The sequence below is a fragment of the Argopecten irradians genome, chromosome 3, assembly GCF_041381155.1.
Source record: "Argopecten irradians isolate NY chromosome 3, Ai_NY, whole genome shotgun sequence".
NCBI lineage: Eukaryota > Metazoa > Mollusca > Bivalvia > Pectinida > Pectinidae > Argopecten > Argopecten irradians.
The window spans coordinates 8670826-8692335 of NC_091136.1; the positions used below are offsets into that span (position 1 = coordinate 8670826).

At 35.1% G+C, this 21510-nt stretch overlaps 1 protein-coding gene across 3 annotated transcripts in view; it reads right to left on the minus strand.

Annotated features, from left to right (window-relative positions):
- Window positions 1–9033: 9033 nt before the first annotated feature.
- The window catches only part of LOC138317485 (monocarboxylate transporter 9-like), a 28497-nt gene continuing 16020 nt past the window's right edge, over window positions 9034–21510 (minus strand). For 2 of the 3 annotated variants that reach the window (XM_069259182.1, XM_069259181.1), the window contains exons 2-8: window positions 20403–20442; window positions 17433–17757; window positions 16573–16716; window positions 14857–15678; window positions 12139–12408; window positions 10962–11087; window positions 9034–10009 (exon numbers count right to left, since the gene is read on the minus strand). In XM_069259182.1, the coding sequence (XP_069115283.1) occupies window positions 9837–10009; window positions 10962–11087; window positions 12139–12408; window positions 14857–15678; window positions 16573–16716; window positions 17433–17721 (1824 nt within the window). In that variant the 5' untranslated portion in view covers window positions 17722–17757; window positions 20403–20442 and the 3' untranslated portion in view covers window positions 9034–9836. Of the gene's footprint in view, window positions 10010–10961; window positions 11088–12138; window positions 12409–14856; window positions 15679–16572; window positions 16770–17432; window positions 17758–20402; window positions 20443–21510 lie in introns of those variants that run through there. The other variant, XM_069259183.1, reaches the window with a different exon arrangement.

Genomic DNA, 21510 nt, shown 5'->3' on the forward strand with positions numbered 1-21510 from the left:
TATACAAGTTGATTTTATTTTATTCATTTTAATGTTACAAACTATAAAATAGTATTACACACTATTTTTTAAACGTTTTTAAGTGTGTGTTAAATGCAAAGTGTGTACTGTAAACGAAAGCTATTTTTACGACCTCTCATGAAAGATTGTAATATTTTCAAAACTACATTTAACATCCAGCAGTGCCAGAGAAACAACGATCGCGAAACCCCGACAAAGCGGAATGACGACGTATATCTGCATTCCTGAGCTACGAAAGAGCGCCATGGATTAACTTGACAAATAAACCAAATTAATAGTGCTGGAAACCCTGACCATGTAATTATGGTGATAGATAGACACCAACCCGACACCAACTCTAAAGTATATTTCTGTCACCTTGGTTATTTTGTATTGAGTGTTATAGTAATTTCTTCTGTGCTTTAGCAAAATGTGTTTGGACGATAAACACATTTTTTTGCGGTTGCACCTGTTCCATAAATACTAAATTTAAGGTAAAACCATTTTGTTGAGAAATAATTGCCGTTCAATACTTTTGCATGCTTAGCATCAATCTTCTTCTCGCGAAGGTTTCTACTGTTCAAACATTTTGACATCATGTTGTTTGATACTAGATCAAGTATATAATTAGATGGGAGGGGTGTCCTAGCGGTTATGGCGTTCCGATGTATTCACACTGGCCCTCTATGTCCGGTTTCGAGTTCAAACCCCACATGGGGAAGTTGTCAGGTACTTGGAGTGAAACCTGTTGTTGTAAAGATGATAAGGCTTATCACAGTTTAACAACACTTTTGAAATCAAGATCAATTAGTTTCTTTCTAAGCTAGCTTGACAACATTTTACTAATCTGAAGTGGTCCATTCTTCATCTACTCGCTAACTTTAGAAAAAATGTGATCGCAGGTTTTGCAGCAAATCAGAAATGAAAACTTCACTAATCATGTAATTAAGCTAATTTCCTTCTGAACAAACGGGCCCTTGTCTTCAACTTTTTACTCTTTACATGGAACACCCTTACAAGTATGTCCCTCCAGGACTGGTAATAGGAAACTGAACAATAAATAAAGGTTGACAATTGTTGTTGATTCCCTCAAATCTGCGATACACTTACCTGATCTTTGATCTATGGCTTCAAGAAGCAGCAATTGATTTCGGTAGATACAGAAGGAAAACGAAACAGGCCTTCGAAGCGTCTCTTTTTCAGTTTCGATTTGCTTGATGCTCTTTTGCCTACATGTGTAATGTCTCAATCTATTTCTCAGTGATGATGTATTTTACCATTTCTTCAATTCGTTTATACAAAAGACATTTAATTGAAAGTAGCAAATAGATGAGAGCAAACATGTAAATTAAATGATACCGAATTTGTCTTTCCTATGAGGTGCGGTTTTCCTCGAGGTCCTGTTTTAGGAAATCTCACTTTTGATATGTTATATTAAAGGCGTTGCATATTTTTTTCTAATTGACATGTAAGCCTTTATATAATTGTACTAACGGTCATATTTACTTAACAGGATTTTCATAAACGACAGCAAACTTACATATCATGATATATTTAGACATCTGAGTCTGTCGGAAAGGTGGATTTCAGACATGGGTCAGCCTTTTCCCACTGGTTACAGATATATCTCTTCCGATATATGCAATCATAAAACTATCGATGGTGGATAGTCTTGATGTCGGATAACCCTATTTCTAACGCACAATGACATAAACATCAAACCATCATCTATGAATGAATCGTTACTAACACTGCCAAACTCAATTGTACTATCTTAGATTCCCAGATGCTTGCCAGTTCGTCATCACTTCTGTTGTCACGGAGATAACCTCGTCACTATTGTGGTGGGATTCCTTTTGATGGACGTACTATTAATAGCTATCGTCATATAGGTCCGACCTCCTCTCCAGTATGTGACCTGCATGTACAACTATGTCGACGCATGCGTGTTTTCTTTAAGGACATATAACAGTATATTTCTATTGTTTCTTAGTATTGTAACTGGAACTGTGACCTACATTTCATAAGGTGATCACAAATAACTAGCGGGTGTATGTAATGTCGAGGGATATTAAAATTAGGGGGGTGGAGGGGGGGGGGGAGTTGGCAAAATCATAATTAGAGATATTTTCTGTCGACCCAGTTAAAATTTATTGATAGATATTACTATTGGAAAATACTTAAGAATTGCTTACCACAAGGACAAAGAGATGAACCTGTTATCTGATTGGTCTACAGAAAAATACATTATGCCACAGTCATTATGGATCATTATGTTTACTACTATATACTATATCTATCTTCTATTTAAATATAGTTTTCAATATCATATTGTCAAAATGGCCACATCATCATAAAATAATAAACTTCTTTTCAAATTTACGCAAATTACAAAATATTAATGTACCAAGTTTAGAGGTTCAACTAATCTAAAGTTTTAAACGGAAAAAAATTGCCTTAAACTAATAGGACCAATTAATAAAAATTGCATTGATGATATATCTAATTAAAATAACTGTTTACATGTCTTCTCCATAATATAATTATTACTGCAAAGTACCCATCTTATTCCAGGTCCATGTATTAATCACATAATCCGCCTGATATGCAGTCATTATGCCTATATAATATTTTTTTCATATATCAATTGTGCGACATAAACTAGAGCTTTTTATACTGGCTTAGAAAAACCATTGTGACGTCTTGATTGTACGAGAACGACGTCGTATCAAAAAATGACGGCTTCCGTTTGATTTTTGCAATATCATTTGGCGTTGAGAAACGCATGTCGTTGTAGTTTATTTGATGAATATATCTGAAATTTGTGTTCATTTCATGCGAGATTTTATGAGATAAGCACACATTGAAGATGATATATATATAAACATCTACACGGACCCGTGATGAGGCAACTATTTCAATATATCAATCTGATGCAAACCTACTCTCTCTAGCGTAACGGTGAGTAGCGGCGTGGAGATCAAGATAGGATTTAAATCATATTGGTTGGTATATCATTTTGCTGACGTCTTCTAGAATATAAAATATAGAAAATTTCCAATACAGGAATTACTTATTTCCTCTACACCGGATTAATTTCATAATCAAAGTGGTGACGTTCATATTCCGGTTTGGTAGTCTTATCGTTAAATAGTCCTGAATTTTGTTCAATCATTATCCAGTCTATTTTTAAACAGTTCAAATAATGTTGGTTGCTGACACATATTAATCGGGTAGACTGTTCAACAGTTTCACCGTCTTATTGTGAAACTATTACGAGGTATCAATGTCCTAGATTGCTGCGGGAAGATCATTTTGGTATTTCCTCTTCTTGTTTGTTTGTTTGTTTGATTCAATTAACGTCCTATTTACAGCTATGGTCATGAAAGGACGGCCTCCCGTGTATGCGTTGTGTTGCATGTATGTTGTGCGAGGTGCGTGTTTTGGGAGACTGTGGTATATTCATGTTGTGTCTTCTTGTATAGTGGAACTGTTGCCCTTTTTATACAGTAGTGCTATATTACTGAAGTATGCCGTCGAAGACACCAAGCAACACACCCCTCTTATACGCCTAGTTGCAACATTATCCCTTCAAGAAAGTACTTTCTATGGAAATATCAGAGAGAAAATATCGTCTCAATGTATGTAAGCATCTGGGCATGCTGTACTGTACGGTAATATGACAAAAGTCCTATATCAATGGTCTGCTCCCAAACGCTCACTCTGTAATAAAACGTTTCATTGCAGTGGATTGAAGACGTTTATCTGTCCGAAGCTATTAATTTACTAATATTGTTTGAAAGCGTCTTTAAGACGTAGATTACAAAAAGTTTATATTCGAATGATATTGCATGCCCTTTGTCAGCGCTGAAGTATATTAATTCCTATTTTTTACGTGTTTATTTTTTCAATTAGGAATGTCTGCGTGGGATTTACATCTTCTTCAATACGTGTTTTACGATCGTATGTTCTAAGTGTCTGTTTGCTTTATCATCCCACCCTGTCTGGAAGCTAAATTGCTTGATACAAATCGTTTACTTGCCATTTATGTCAGTGTGTCAAGGATTCCTGTGCAACAAACGTCTTTTTGGGTTTTTTTTTCGTTCTAAGCAATGAAATTACGTAAGTCTTAATTATGGATCAAATCGTGGAAACAAAACTTGTATTACAGTATCTTTGAAACGACTTGAATAATGCGCGTACACAAAATTATATTATTTTATGATAAATCTGTAGTAAGTCAAGGGTTCAGGTAACATCACTCTCTAAGGTTCGTGTACCTTGTACTAAGCAATATGTAATTGTTATTGTTATTGTTGTTGAGATCGTTGATGAGGATCTCTACTTAGATCTTATGTCGGTAAAACACTTTTTTTTACTTGACGCTACCTTTGTGGAAAAAAAAGAAACGAAATGAAATAAAGTTTATAATGGACTAAACGTGAATTCAAATGTTAATGATTTGAAGGTCGGAAAGAATTGTTCTGACATTAAAGGTTGGAAAAAATCTTGCTCTCACCCCAAGGGCTTGACATGTTCCGAGGAGAGTTGTCCTTCTTACATAACAGCCATAGCTACACTATATAGTATGTTACAGCCATGCCACAGCTTGACATCATTTTACGGGGCGTAAGTTTTATAATGACATACGTCACATTCGTTAAGATTCCTAGAAGTACGGCAACGGAGATATGACCTGGATTCGCTGTCACCTTGCCTACAGTGTCGTTAGATGTTTCTGTCATTGCCATGTGCATGGTGAGAGACACTGACACTCGGTCTTATCTAAAATTCAACATGTTATCGATAATAAATATAAGCACATACACGTACTCGTTTCTACATCGTGTTCAAAACTGATAATACTCTGATATCAAACGCAAATCTTGCAAATTTGAGCCTTTACCAAATGTTTTCATATAATTTCTATCATGTTTATCATCCATTTCTGAGAAAGCACTGGAGATAAAATTTTATTTGCCTTTTCCCTTTGATCCCTAGCTAGACATAACGCATTTAAGGATCCATGTTAAACCCTAGTTAGACATAACGCATTTAAGGACACGTGTTAAATTGAAGTTTGTTTCCTTTATTTCTCAGAGGAGTCTCTCTTCACATATATTTCACACATATGTTCTTTTTATTTTTAGCAATGCTTTTCATATCGATCAGAAAATACAGAAGCAGATAGGCAGTGATGTTAGTGTGAATCTATGTAGTATCCTCCATGTACTTTATTGGAGCTCCTGCTGATTAACTGAATAGATCCATATCAAGTTTCATATAAAGGATTTCCTTAGTACAGAGCTTTTAGATATTTGGCTATCTTCAACTTTCAAAATGTTGTTCAACGATCAACTGAAATTAGGAAAAAAGGAAAACAGAGAAATTATAAAAAAAAAATATTTGATTATTCAGTGTTGGGTTCCAAACGTTTCGTAGTTTATAGCAGAGATTTTCCATTCTGACAACCTTGATTCTTTTTTAACCCAATTTGTTTCTCACACGTCCCTCATAATACACAGACTATATGTAGAACGCCTACATGGAGAAAGCCTAATAAAAAAGAAAACGAATGCAACTTCAAACCGAAGCGTCATTAAATAGAGAAAAAAACTATCTGAAAGTGTGTGGGCTTAAACAGAAAAATCTCTAAAATACACAGAATCACGCATTCCACCAGGAAAGAGCTAGGAAATGTTGACGACTATACACACTAATGTACAAGCCAGGCTTATTTCAACTGCACCTTTCAAAAGACGGTTGATCTGCCATGAGAAGTAAAAAAATTTCTTTGAAAAAATGACCTTACACATCTTTGCTGACGCCATGATATATGCAAACAGTTTTTATGACTTCCATTAGATCTGATTGTTGCTAAAACTGGCGAGTGAACATAAAGCACATTAACGTTCTGACGTCCTATATTTTATCTGTGACGATTACTGCACAACAATTAAGTAAGACAACACTATGTCTGTTTAGGGTTACATTGGCAAAAAATAAGGTCTTATTTTTCATTATTTTTATTATTATTATTATTATTTTCGTAGAAAAGAAGGAAAAAATAAGAATCGGGGGTAAAACTATTAGGGTCGGTCGGGTAACCCTAAACAAACATAGTGTTTGGTCTTATTCCTACGCCATGCAGCACAGCAGTGAAATGTGTATTGTTATTTGGCGTGGGGAATCCTTTTATTTATCGTATACTTTCAACATACCGTAAAAGGAGAAATAGTCATTGTGTACAAACTGTCGATGTTTCCGTAGTTACTGTTGGACCACGAATGATTTCATAATTAAGTTGTATATTTTAATATTCTTATTGTATATTTGCCAATTGCGTTGTATATTTCTGATTCATATTGTACACTTCAATATTGATATTGTATCTTCGGCATTCATATTGCATCTCTTTTATTCACACGACATCATCTTCGTTAACATTGTATCATCGTCGTTCACATGTCGTTCACATTGTATCTTCACGTCATCGTCGTTCACATTGTATCATCGTCGTTCATTGTATCATCATCATTGTATCATCGTCGTTCATGTATTGTCATCATCGTCATTCATATTTATCATTGTATCATGTCGTTCACATTGTATCATCGTCGTTCACATTGTATCATCGTCGTTCATATTGTATCATCATCTTTCACATTGTTTCATCGTCGTTCATATTCATATAATCGTCGTTCACAATGTATCATCGCCGTGCACGTTTGTAGCAATCATCGTTCACATTGTATCATCGTCATTCACATTGTATCATCGTCGTTCACATTGTATCATCGTCATTCATATTGTATCATCGTCGTTCACATTGTATCATCGTCGTTCACATTGTATCATCGTCATTCACATTGTATCATTGTTGTTTATATTGTATCTTTCGATATTCTGACGATATGATCTTAGTAGACTCGTAGAATATATTTTTGACTAAATTAACCATAGGAATAATGAAGATACAATATAAATATCGAAACATACACTATGCATCATAATTGATACAAAACAATTTACAAATTATACAATATAAATAACAAGAAGATAATAAGAAAATAAACACTGCATGATTTATCTTCGTTTGACACGCCATAGATATAGGTGTTATTATAAAGAAAGTTATTCGGAATTATTCGGTATTATTCGGAAGTATCGTAAACCTTAATCAAAGAGGGCTTTTTGTTTCAAATAAACGATTGTCTGTATGAAGCAAATGGCTACTTGGATCTCATTTCTTAACAATTATAACAACTTCGAGAATTTTTCAAAAGAAATGCTGAAAAAAAATTTCAAATATTATAATGCATATAATATAAGACTCTTTCATATGTGTATATGAAGGATAGGGATATTCTACCCGAGGGTCACAAAATGTAGTAAAACCCGAGGCTTGTGATCCCGAGGGTAGAATATCCCTATCCTTCATATCCACTTATGAAAGAGTATTTTTCTTTCATACCTCGACGTTTTATTGCAATTTTACAACTACAATATCCTGCCATTTTGAAAAATGAACGGCTGAAAGTCAATTTGTCATACATGAAAAATTAAGTGATATTTTTAACAAAAATTCTATTGTTTGCATCTTTTATAGTAAAACCAGTCAAGTTTGTGAAAAAATGTTAAAATCTTACCGAGGAAATAGAAATTTTGTTGACGCCGTGACGTCACGAGGCTTTATTGCATGGGTAGCCATCTAATACAGCCTCAGGCGGCATGAGTTTATTGCCCTAGACCAGCCAGTATTACATCCGTAGGTTGGAAGAAAATAGTATATTTGGGACAAAAATATCGTTTTTAGAGACGACATATAAAAAGATATTAAAAGAAATTCGTCATTAGAACTTTAACATGAAAGGTTTAATCTGAGCGTATATTTTGATGTTCAAATTTCTAGAGATAACATTTGCTGCTATTCTGAATCGCTGAATCGCTGTGATCGGATCGCTGTAAGCTAGTTCTAGCTTGTGAAGATCCATCGTGGTCATTTAAATACTGGTTACAGTTTCAACTGTCACTTCACTGCCGGTTGCGCATAGCATTAAAACACAAACTGTACAGTCTATTTACACAAGTACTGGTAGCATTTATATATTTTGACTTGCATGGTTCCATGCCAAACGTAATTTAATTGTCATTCTCCTCAATCTTAAGAACATATTCACAGTTCTCATTCACTATAAAAAAAATTGTAGTTTGAGACGGCTTTCAGTCGCCCCTGTAATTCATATATACAACATTACACATAGTTCGTGCTTGGTGTTTAAATAATGTCACTTAACACATTAAAAGGGGAGGCAGTAATCCCCAGATTATTCGTGCTGAATTAATTGTTGCAGAGCTATTCTAGGCGAATAGAATGGATTGGTTGTATGTAACTATTGTGTTAAAGAAAATGATGAATTTGTCAGTTTGCAGACTATTATTTTTTTTATCAGACAACCAACAGGAAGATATTGCATTAGCTTGTCGTATGTATGGTTGAAAATTTAAACGTCCAGTGAAATCCGACGGTAGCTATCTTTGATACACACTAGGTCAAAACCAAACAAACTATTATATAGGAAAATGTATGTAATGACCTTTTTACTATTCAGAATCATTTGTAAACAAATCTCTGTTTCTCCTCTCTAAAAACATCTTTTGTTATCTTGACGTTTCCAGTCTTCATCTCCGCAAGGAAGGCTTTCGACTGGGCGGACATATTGGGAACATTCTGCTACTATTTAACCCTTTCACCACTGTAGGCCATAATGGACTCATCCAGATCAATGGATGGTAAAGTCTACTAAAGTTACATAGGGGTGAAAGAGTTAAAAAGTATCAACAATCAGGTGAGGTGATTACATGTAGGTCGCCCGATGTCGCTAGCATATGGCAAGAGAACATGACTTGCTTGGTAGACTTATCAAATTGAATATTTTCAGGAAGATGATGATGTATTATAGGTCAAAGTCTGAGAGGAAGAAACGCGTATGCATGTTATACTGTTATACAGTGTTAATAAGTATGCAGTGATTTCATGATTTTTTTTATTGTTCAAAATATGAAATGAAAAATGAGCACAATATATATTAGAAACCATATCCCTGCAGTAGCATACATTTGCTATTAATTATAAAATATAGATCGATTACTGAGTAAAAGATATAATAAATACGTGGATCGCTCTATTCAATAGAGTCATTTATAATTAGGTTGTGACTCATAAATGCAGTCTCACTTTTCGCTGTTTACTAACACAAAGTGTAACAATATTTCCATTTGAATCACATAAACAAGTACTGAACAGAAGTTCATAATATAATGACGAGAGGCAATAGTAAAACCATGTCATGATCCTGATTTAACACAGATTTCCTATGACTTTATCCAGTTTTATGCTTGTTTCCGACTCTTTGCGTGCCCATTTAAAAGACGCTCCCGTCTTTGGTTGAGAAAGCTAGAACACACTTCGTATGTAGGAAGGGACATCAACCTTCTACGAGTACAAGTAACTGTTCAAAATAGCTCGAATCAGCAGCCGATAGATAGAATTCCCAGATACATTCCCCAATGCAGGCGTAAAGGCACTCATTACCGGCTAACGTCAGTAAATAGTTAAGGAACATGTATAAGGAATGTCAGAGTAAGGGGAATAACTCGTGTCGACTTTCACTTCTAATGAAAATGTAATAGGTAGGGAGGGCTCTGCTTCAATAGGCGGACAAACCAGATTACTTGATTTATTGCGAGGGTGGTGTTGGTTCGTTCAATAAATCTTAGTAACGGACGGCCGGTAGTTATTCTTCTAAAATTTAGAGACAAGACATTGAGTTTTTTCACTCCAATACAGACTCTGGAGGGCTTGGTGCCGTTACCTCGATACTAATGTCTCCGGAAGTCACAGTGCGCTTGCGCAGCAAAGGTATACAAACTCCTCCCGATACAAGATACATGCATCCGGTCAGTGCGAAGGGATAAACATAGGAGTTGGTTTTGTCGAAAAGAAATCCTACAAGTGAAAAAATAAGAAATATTAATTTTTTATTAAAACCGTTGAAAAGCAGTTGAATGAGGCAGGAATCAAAATCATGTCACCAGCTGAAATCGAGGCAACATTTCCCCTTGACTTTGTAGCCAATCACTCTTTCGACTGATGAGCCAGCGGGGAAATCCCTTCGATATGATTGAAGGATATCCTAGTCTGTTTTATGGTATCTGTATTGTGGTTAGACATACAAAATGTATGAGTGTGTCTTGATTAATAAACAAAGCAACTACCCACCGTAGATTTCTAAACTGAACCAATAACGTATAGAGTACAGTGTACAAGTTTCGAATGTCGAAGCATTTTTCACTAGTAGTTAAATTTGAAGACAAAAAGTACGATTTGTTGAACTGCGATTCTTTAGAATCACTTTATACAACTTTCATGAGTATAATGCTAATACTTTTACACTTGAGCGAAGTTTAAAAGAATATACATGTATTTTAAATGTTCATTCAATTGTGTAAACACACATTCTTTGGACATTTTCTCTCGTTTAAACTGGATTTAACACCGCACGTTTGTCACATCTTGTAGTTAAATGACTATTTTGTAAATGTGTTGGACGGAAGTTGGAAGAATGTGTTTGACAGCATACTTGGTAATAGACAACTGTGGGAAAATGTGATTGGCGTATGGTGTTATTATATGGAAATTTACATTTAAAAGACATTTCCTCATATCAGTAATGTTTTGACAGATGCATTTGACTTTTAAGATGAAAAAGTGTTTTGACTAGTACTTTTTACATTTAAATTTTGTTTCACTATGACAAAATGCAATAACAAAGGTATTTAGTTGGGTTTATTTAGCATTTTTTTCGCAATATTTTTGTGTCTATTAAGTCATAGAAAAAAAACATAATGATTTTCTTCATAGACGCAGCGTGATTTCCCTTTAACGTATATCCACATACCTGCTAACGGCGGGTTAATAATGAACGCTATTCCCTGGAATAAGGCGATTAAACCGAAAGCTCTGGTCAGTTTGTCTATCCCTAAGTGGTCAGCAATGACAATGGTCCGTAACGACACAGCGGAAGCTGTCCAAAACAAAGACAAGTACATAAATGATTTTAAGGTAATTGAAAAAGCAATGAAAGTGTGGTGTTTCATTTTCATAGTCTAGTCATCACATGAGCGTCATAACTCATCAAAATTTGGTGACGTCGTCTACAATGGACACCGCATGTTACGTCACGTCATTGTATAGTGTGTGAGCTCTTTTTTCACTACCAACGAAATGACAACACGAAGATAATTCATATATTCTTGCCGGAGTTGAAATAGTTAATGAATTCCCCCATGAATTGGAATTTCGTTGTAAAACTTCCACGGTAGGGAAATATTGATTTTTCTCCCACATACGAAAGAAAGGAAAAAGTCTCGGAAATATTTTCACATTTTGGTCCAAAATGGTCGCAATATCCTAGAGGTTGACAGAGAATTCTACCCCGTATGATAAGTATTTGCCACTGTTTCCTTGACTGGAGGGTGTGACATCAATAACACAAATAGCAGTACCAATGCAAAGATGTTAAGTTGGGGGAACCTCGCCAAGCCTCTGGTTGGACATGCATGCAGTTACATCAGAGTATGGTTCTTTTTTTCTCCCAAATACAAAAGAAACAGATGAGAAAATAGTCTCAAAGAACCATTTTCACCGCTACATGAACATGCTTTTGTCGATTGCACGTCATTATTAAATTTGTCATCGACAATGCACACAACGATTGCACCACATGAAGTCATGACGTTACGTATTTGTTTACGTGAACTTCAAGTTCAAAAGATTAGCGCGCGCAATCTGTCATACTCACGGCTAAAACCGGGAACAAATCAGTGCAAGGTGTGAGAAACTACGTATATCCCCGGGATATGGAAAAGACAGACCAACCACGCTAGACAATGACGTGACGTCATCAATATGAGGCATCAATTGTCGACGTCGTATTGCGTGTTTACTGCGATGATGGCGCGATCAACAATTCGAGTGAGGGAAATATGGACGGTACTAATTTTTATTTATACACATATTGTCATTTGGTTTTATACAAAGGTATATATAACGCAGATAATAAGGTTATAACTTACCCATACAAAAACCGAATATTCCGGCACATATCGCAAACAAGTAGAAGCTATCGCAGAATGGCAACAGGAAGTTGATAGCCGCAGCTACGAACAGTGCGCATGCGTAAATGATGATACTTTTAACATGTAAGCAGTCCGTTATAAATCCGGAAACAAGTCTGCCAACGATGTTTGTTATTCCAACTATGGAGATTAAAAAGGCGCATTGGCTTCTGGGAAGTCCTTTCGATAGCGCCATATCCGGCAGATACGTTAAAGAGACAATTTGAGCTGAAACAAAACAAATAGGCATTCAAATTTGCATAAACCTCTTTCTTAAAAAATACGTTCGTATAATCAATATCGTTTTGGAGTAAGAAAAATAATATACAATTAGAATAGAGTAACTATTGAGTAAGTATTACAGCATATGACAATCGATAACATAGGCCTACACGGTGAGGAAATCTATGTTCAAAACATTTTCTGAATTAAAAACAATCAATACCATATCCATGTTCTTGTGTTAGGGATTGCATGTTTTCCGAGGACTTATCTGATGTAGCTATTACACTTTAAAGCCATGTGATTGATATTTGAGCTATGGCACGTACGTGGCCTGATATTGATAAACATTATAGGGGTTGTTCATGGAAGGGGGTATCTAGCAAAAGAATGGTAGTTAAGATCGATGAACTAAAAACGGGAAAGAGGATAAAAGGAAAAAGTGACAAAAACGAAGGCAATATGAAACATCTTTAGTACTACAGTGCTAAGTTACATTTGCAGGAAAACTTCTTGACCGCGAAAGGAAACTTTCAGGATAGAAACTTTATAACGATCAAATGTGGGCCTAATTAATAAATCGCGTAGATTAACAGTAGAATGCATTGTAAGCTGAACCCTTTCTTAGTTCTTGACGGGTCATTTAGATAAAACAAATACACAACTACTTCAACATGCAACAACCATCCCTACAGTTCATACCGCGTTAATTTATGTGGCGGCAGATCGAAAAGACCACGTGACCTGGGGTTTCCCGCCCTTTTGCGTCTTCCCAAGCTGAAATAAAAATTGCTAAGGAGAAAAACTGTCTATTCAACAAACGTTATAAATATAGAAAGAATTTTAATTACATTATAAATGTATGATTTACTATTGTAACATAAAACGTACATGTAAGATAGTGAATTATAAGAGTAGTTAGTAACTTATTGGAACTAAAAAGTGTACTAGATATTACAAGAGCATAAAAGATGTGTGTATTTTATATAGTTACATGCATGTTGCATTTCCTTCGTTCTGAGAATCGATATATCAAGTCATAGTTATAGTGGGAGATTCCCGAACGGTCTTTAGTATCTCCATATCTTGTGTAACGGTTCTGGGTCGGGTCGATCACAGCCGACCGAGTAGTGCAAGTGGTGAAGCACTCCGGCTAGTGTTCAGAGGGTTTCGGGTTCGAATTCCGATGTAGCTGCATCTATTTAATTTGGTTCCAGCGACCAAACCCTGTTTCAAGCATTGGTGGCACGCTTAGCATGGAGATACCCCTACCTGGGTTGTGACTCGCACAACTTGCAGCCCGTGGTCAACTTTACATCAGATAACAGAATCTACGTCATGAGAACTTAATTTTGATAATACATTATTTTGTATTATGTCCATGTTACATTGTCGTCATAATAAAAAAAAACACCTTAACCTTTCGCTATAATTGTAATACAGTGAAACACAGTTATAACGAACCTTTCCGTTATAAGAATTATGAATTTTACGTGTATATTATACACTTGTTACAGACATCTTATATGAACCTTGACGGGCATTGAAAATTACTACGTTGTAACACACGAATTCGTTGTCAGCATGTCCGTTATAAACATTATAAACGTACAAATGATATAAACTTTAATACATTTTAATTGAGGAGAATATTATGCTTAACTTCAACTGCGAGTCAAAATTCTTTCTTTGCCAACGCGGTTGGGGATTTTTTGTAGTTTATTGCCTTGTCAAAATATGAAGTGAAAATATGAATGTATAATGCGCATGGAAGCGCTTCGCTTTACATGTACATCAGCTTTAAACAGGACCGCCCTGGAAAGACACAATGCTAGCGCAGCATGATATTTCGTCTTTGCATATTACAGATTTAGCTCCCTTGCGGGTAGGTATCGATTGTTACGTCATTATTTTGTGAGCACAATTCACGTCGTTTTCTCCGAAACGTACGACGTAATGATCACAATTACATGACGTCACAATCAATACCTACCCGCAAGTGCAGATAACTCTGTAATATGCAAATTCGGAATAATCATAATGCAATTATTGCATTACACTGCGTATCTCAAAGTTTTTACCAATGTCAATACCAGTTTGGTGAATATAATGGAAGGCTTTTTCTTGGCTTACCGGGTTGGCAATGCATGATATGTCCTGCTATTTCAGCGTCAACAACTTACTCATGATTGCATACGTAACCCATTATTAATATTTCTAATGGGTAAGTTATTTAATTATGAAAATGGAATATGATATGTTGATGTTGAACAAATGGGTAACCAGTCAAGTGCCTTTTTACTAGAATATGCAACTAAAGTGTAAAATGTTGATATCCTTAGGAAGCATATTTGGGCGAGTATTAATGTTTCGTCACCCAAATATTAACAAAAATTGCAGATAAGAATAAATAAAAAATAAAAAAGGCAATATATTTCAAAACAAATATGTTACCTGTCCAAGTCGTCATACAGATCGTTAGCAGCAGAAATGTTGGATCCTTAAGCAGTTCGAAGCAGAATATATCATTTCTATTCATTCCAAAACAAGGTCGCTGTGAATTGGTTTCGTCATCTTCTTTCGTTAAGTTTATCGAATCGGATTTTAAGTCAAGGTTACTTTGGATTCCTGTAATATTTTGAACACTTCCGCTATAAAATATATTTGGTTTTTCCATTGGTTTTAGAAATCGTTGGTTTAGCACCTGAGATTTCGTCATTGCTGATAAAACGTCACTTCTCTGATCTGATAAATTAATTGCACTTGAAAATTTTCTTGACTTTCTGTCCAGAATACGATCATTTGGAATGATCACGTCAGAACTTCTACTGATATCTATTCTATCAAGTTTATGAAACTCTAATGGCACATTGCATATCACAAAATCATTAGTGTTTGTCGCATTCGTAACAAAACCATCGACCCCATACTTCCGGTCCAGCAATATTTCACTGACTTCTGGGTAATCTGACAACCCGCTAGAGGACGCCATGCTACTACCACAGTGTTTCTTATAAGAACTCAGCTTGCAGCGTCTGTTTAAAAGTGGCCGGAACACTAACCCGCAGACGACCACGTTTAATACTATTCCCGCCAAAATAAGGATAGTCCCCCTCCAGCCGTATGAGGAAAGTAGTGCGTCCGTAAGATAAGCATAACCAAATGTTCCCAATCCTGAACCACTGGTTGCGATTCCTGTTGCCAGGGCGCGCTTTTTGTCAAAGTAGAGTCCAACAACGATGATGGCTGGTATGAACATCATACAGAAACCGATACCTATACGAAAATAATATCAGAGTTATATTAATTGTGGTTGATAAATAAACACAAGGAAATATCAGCTGGCTCTTATCTCTCTGTGATTGTCTTGAATTCTACTGATCTCTTAGAGCTTCATATACTATCAGAAATTAATGTCATTGAGCAACGTGCGAGTTTGCAGCCGCCAAAAAACCCTCTGGAAAATGATTCATGTAATTTTTTTTTAATTTAGCTCGATAAAAAATCTATATGATAAAAGAGTGCCGGTGATGAGTGTTGCAAGTAAGTAAGGCACATCATTGTTATAATATAATCATAATACGAGTCGACATTTCCTAAACCACGTCCCAGGATAAGCTTAATCTCAGACCAATAATTATTCCTGGCAGAGGCAACCTTTTACAGACATATCCAAATATCATTATGGAAAATGTATATTAATCATAACAGTGTAATTACCCCCCCCCCCCCCCGAACTAATACAGATCTTCAAAAATACAGAAAAGAAATTGGTCATTTTAGCATGCACATGTGGTCCAAAACTTTATAAATTGTCATGTTTTCAATAACTACTATTGATACTTTATAGATTAAAGATAAACAAATATGAAATCAATCAATAAAACACGTTTATAACGAACATATTTACAGCGAACTCGTGGTTATAACGTAATAATCTCCAGTCCCCTTCACGGTTCCTATAAGAGGACTATAATATGTTTATAACGACTTGTTGGCCCCCAGAGGTTCGTTATAACCGTATTTTACTGTACTCCAAGTTCGAGATGTAAACGCCTTCGGCTAATTAAGATACTCTTGTTCAATCTCTTCTCGACAACAATACTATAGACCATATACTAGTGCCATATAAGGAATACAATGATCGTATTTCTATGTATTGGTACTTGCCGCCTATAATGCCGTATGTTATGACGAGAAGTTCAATGTTCGGTGAGAAGATGGAAAGGATGAAGCCAATGGCTGAGACAATCGACCCCGCAACTGTCACTGATCGGATGGAGTACCGTCGTAGGAGTAAACTCACGAACGGGCCTACAAAGATTGATTGGTTAAAATGTAGACGTGGTCTTACCTGGACCATAACGCTGAAATCAAAATAGATCATTATTTTATCTATCAATCGGACAATACAGTCATTTTCCTTTCTTTATATATTGTGTTGTCGTACAATGTTATCTGATCTTAGTTTTGTGGTAACTCTAAAGTCGAAATCCAATAAATATTAGCAGTAAAACAGATTTAATAGTAATGTCCTAAATGCTGACCTTGCAATTTAATTAAACCATTCGTGTCGAAAAAAACAACTTTCCGATGGTTTGCAGATGCCCCCTACTATATAGGTCACCGTTTCCATGGAAGTTGACATCAATTTTTGTTACAGATCACATATATAGTCAAAGGTGTTGGAATAGGTGGGTATAAAAGCAGTACCTGTCAAACAGGTTTTTATTGCAAAACTGAACGCGTTTCTTTTCTATTTTTATCCCAAAATGCTTGTTGGGGTTTTTTAATTCCAAAATATTTGTTTATCTTTTGAGGGGGAAAACGGGTTAACGTTATTTCAGAAAATATAGAAAAAATGTTTTCTATTCTTGTTTGTAAAGGAAGTTTCTTTTATCTCAATTCGTCGATTTTTTTTGACAATGAATGCATACGCTTTTGTACCCAATCAAGTTTTCTGTAACAAGTTTAATTTATTATTTTGAATATCCATCAAGTCCTTATCTAAAAGATGTTTGGATACCTACCCACCATCATGCTCATTCCTACTAGGGCAGATCCTACCCAAGATGTCTTCGATTTTGTTTCACCAAAAAATTCTAATAAGTCTATCAGCAGTACACCAAAGGAGAACATTGTCCCATCCAGCACAAAGTTGGTCACAAAACTTCCAAAACAAACCACCCATCCCCAACCTCCATCTGGTGCAAGCACTTCCTCTTCCGGCAGCGACTGTGAACCGGAAGCGGACAATGACATTCCAGAAACACCGGAATCGTCTGTTTTGCAGGTATCTTTTTCTTTGACATTTTTCATTTTCGTCTTTTATCCTTGAAAACTTGTCATTATTTTCTGAAAAATAAAATAAAGTATGAACATGTCAGTCTAATAAACGACGCGGATGTAATTACAGATAGCTGTTATGCTGAGATTCAATAGGGTGTGTATGAATTGGTAGCTTCCATCCCTTTGTTGATGGAATAAATTCAAACATAATGTACATGTATAAGGTTGTCATTTTCTTCGACTTAACATAGCCATTCGAAACGTGTAGAAATCAATGTTCTAAAGGCAAATTGAGACAAAATGAAAACGTTTCTGAGAAACATAAAACTAAAAAACTCATTTGATCATAAACTGTAAGTTAGTAGGCCTATATACAATCGAATGTTTTTGTGTATTTCTAATTGGATGGCGATCTTGCCTGTGTTTTCATGTTGAGTCAGAAACCGCAAGTTTTGACGCGTCAATCTTACATAATCGTTTTCTATAAATTGGTCTTTATAACTTTACAACCTTTTTTTCCAAACTGTATTTGAACAGTTTGGTTATTAAGTAAACTTTATAGAAATAATCTGGTCCATATTTTTACACTAGATTAGAATCGTGAATAAATTAATCTCGTTTATAGATTGGGCCACATGCGAAATATCTTTGGAAATCAATGAACCCATGACACGCCTTTGGGATAATGTGAGGCAACTTGCTACTGACCTTAACACTTGGATTTTTTTATTCATTTTGTGCTATTTTGTCTACAATCGAATGTGGCTCTCCATGTTTTATGTGTGTGTGTTTACGCGTGGAGAATAAGTACGCTGATCTTAGTGAGTATGGTTTGCTTGTCTAGAGCCAAGATTAGATTGCAGGTACAAACACTATGGAGTTAAACCATTGGAATTAAAAGGTGTATGAAGATGACACGAATAGTCAATATACTTCCAGGATTCCTACTAAGTTTTACCTGCATGGTTATTATCATACTGATGAAATGTACCTCAAAATGTCACTGTAACGTTGTCAACACAACACTAAAGATGTATTACCAGGCTCAAACGTTCCTTCGTAAACATGTCGCGTATGTCTGTAGCAACGAAATATAAATCCACAGACCACTGTAATACAAATTCTGTCTATTAGTTTTTGTATCGATAGATCGATTTTTTTCTTTCTTAAAGTCAGTTTGCTATTTTAATTAAATAACTCTAACATACTGACATTGGTAACGTGTGTTTTGCAATCGTCGATTCGTTCATTTGTAAAAGTACGTACGCTTACGGTGAAATGAACAGGCTTGCTGCATGACTATGGAAATATCATTCACAGATACTTACATTGACCTCGATCAGAAGCGTATCCAATATATCCATAGAAACTAAACCTCACGTAAACAGCTATCGACGCAAGTGCGGACAGTCAATCCACAAACATAAATGTATGTATAGTACACCGGGTATTTCCATAGCGCTACGTATGCATTTCATACATACACACCATGCATATCCAGATTGCTACATTTACATATACACCATGCAAATCCAGATTGCTACATTTACATTTCAATATATATAATATATTTGTAAGGTTGATATCAGCTGATCAGATTGTCAATCGGTACTTCAATCAGGTATATTAAATGGACTTTCACCGTATAGCCTGGCAGTTCAGTCAATGTACAACGCATGATCGGAAATCAATACGAATGTACCTTTCATATTTTTCTTCATTAAAATCGGATCTATAATTGATTAATAGTGGGTTTCTACGGAGAGAAACTTAATGTTGCGGAACAACACACTTAGTCCTATCCGAGATGCATTACCGCACCGAGAGGCAGCAGTGGTATACATTTTAATTATGGTGAAATTGTCCATTTATTCTAGCTATTATATTTATTCCTTTCATTACCTTACTTTATTTATCCATAATTTATCAGAAAGTTAATGAGTATCAATGATGTTTCGGACTAAAATTGAAGAATTAAGAGCACCCGGTGGAAAACATTCGATCACCCATATAAAATATAGCTAGATGTGAGACCTTATGAATTTAACGATATGTTCATTTGTATAGGGTAGTCTAATAAACATCATGATTTCTCTTTTTTAGAATTAACCGTGCTTTAATGATTTTAGGATAACAGTGTATTTTTGTTTTGCTTGATTTCATCTTTATAAAACATTTCTTTTCACCTAATCTATCGACCATGTTGTTATTTTTATTTGAATACACTTTGTTTGGTCTAGTTTGCTTATAATATGTTAGCTTCTATTCCGTTCTAAATATACTTTGAAATATAAATGAAATAAACATGATGTGGTTCAGTTATTTCAAAAAGCAGTTAAGTATTTTTCCATCTAAAAGAAATTAATACAGACTTATCACAAACGTTGACTTATTCAAACCAAACGGTGTTCCTAAATTTTTGTAAACGATTGTGATATGCTACGTACAAGCGTATCCAGGTTCACAAATCTTTTCGTTTCTATTTTTCAGATACAGTGCACAAACAAGCCATCTTTCAGTTATTTCTCTACCCAAATGTCGGTGAATGTTGTACGATAATGAAGAAATACTAAAGCATGTAATCTAATGTTACATTTTAGAAGCAATAAATATATCAATCATTTAGACCATCTATATGAAATTCAAATATAATGTAACATGAGATGTTAAATATAAATAATATTTTGTATATATTTGAATCTTGAACTTACCTTAGATAAAGAGCACGGCACCCACGCCCCTTCGTATCAACTGAAATAAAAGATGCGTGAGGCTTTACATACTGGTAAGGAAATCTAATATTGAAGGAGAGACACTTCTCGATACACACGACTGAATTCAATGTGACAAAAATAATAATTTTTTTAGTGGGCGCGATACGATTTTGAAATACAAATGATATAAATGATGTAGATTTTTCATAACTTTGCACCCCCTAGCGGCATTATGTATTTTTGACATCAGAAATATTTGTCAGAACTAAATAAACCATGCCTGTATAAAAAGTCCAGGTAGAGGAATTACAGAGTATCTGCAACTCATCTTCAATGAAAAGGTCTTTCGTTTGACTGATTCTGTGTCAACAGTGTATGTTAGTAAGTTAATGATAAAATTTTGTTTATTGTTTTTAGCAGCATCCGCGGCCACAGGTGTAGTCTGAATGTTACCTACAACAAACCGATAGTGTGACTCGCACATGGCACTGAGTAAAAAATCAATAGCACAGTCCGTATAAATAAATACTCAAACTAACCATAAACATGTAATTATTTCTTCTTTGCTTTTATACCTATGTACTATATCTGACTTTCTGATTGACCGATTGTTTTCATATCTTTATGAAATAATTCGAGAATGGCGCGAAAACCCGACGTTACAGTGACGTCATAATATCGACATTGACGTTGTATATTGATTTAATAAAACAAAACATTGCCTTGAAGAATCTCCGAAATCGTACGTTTATGCATTTAGTATTTTATCAAGTAGCCTGAACAATTAGTAATCGACATTGATATAATTATTTTTTTATATATTTAACCGGATTAACTGGATTTGTTTGCAAACTATTGTGAGAATAAGCTATGCGAATTTACATAGTTTACAAACGATTTTTTTTCATACTACAAGTTTTGTGAGAATCCGCTAAGCGAAATTCACACAGTTTGCAAACAGCCTTTTCATATCTCTATAAAATAAAAAAAGTGACATCAATGCATTAGTATATATGATACATTGTATAGATCAAACTAAAAAACAATAAAAGGCATAACATTTTGAAAACCAGGTAGGGCAACTCAGTCATGGACAGATTAAACA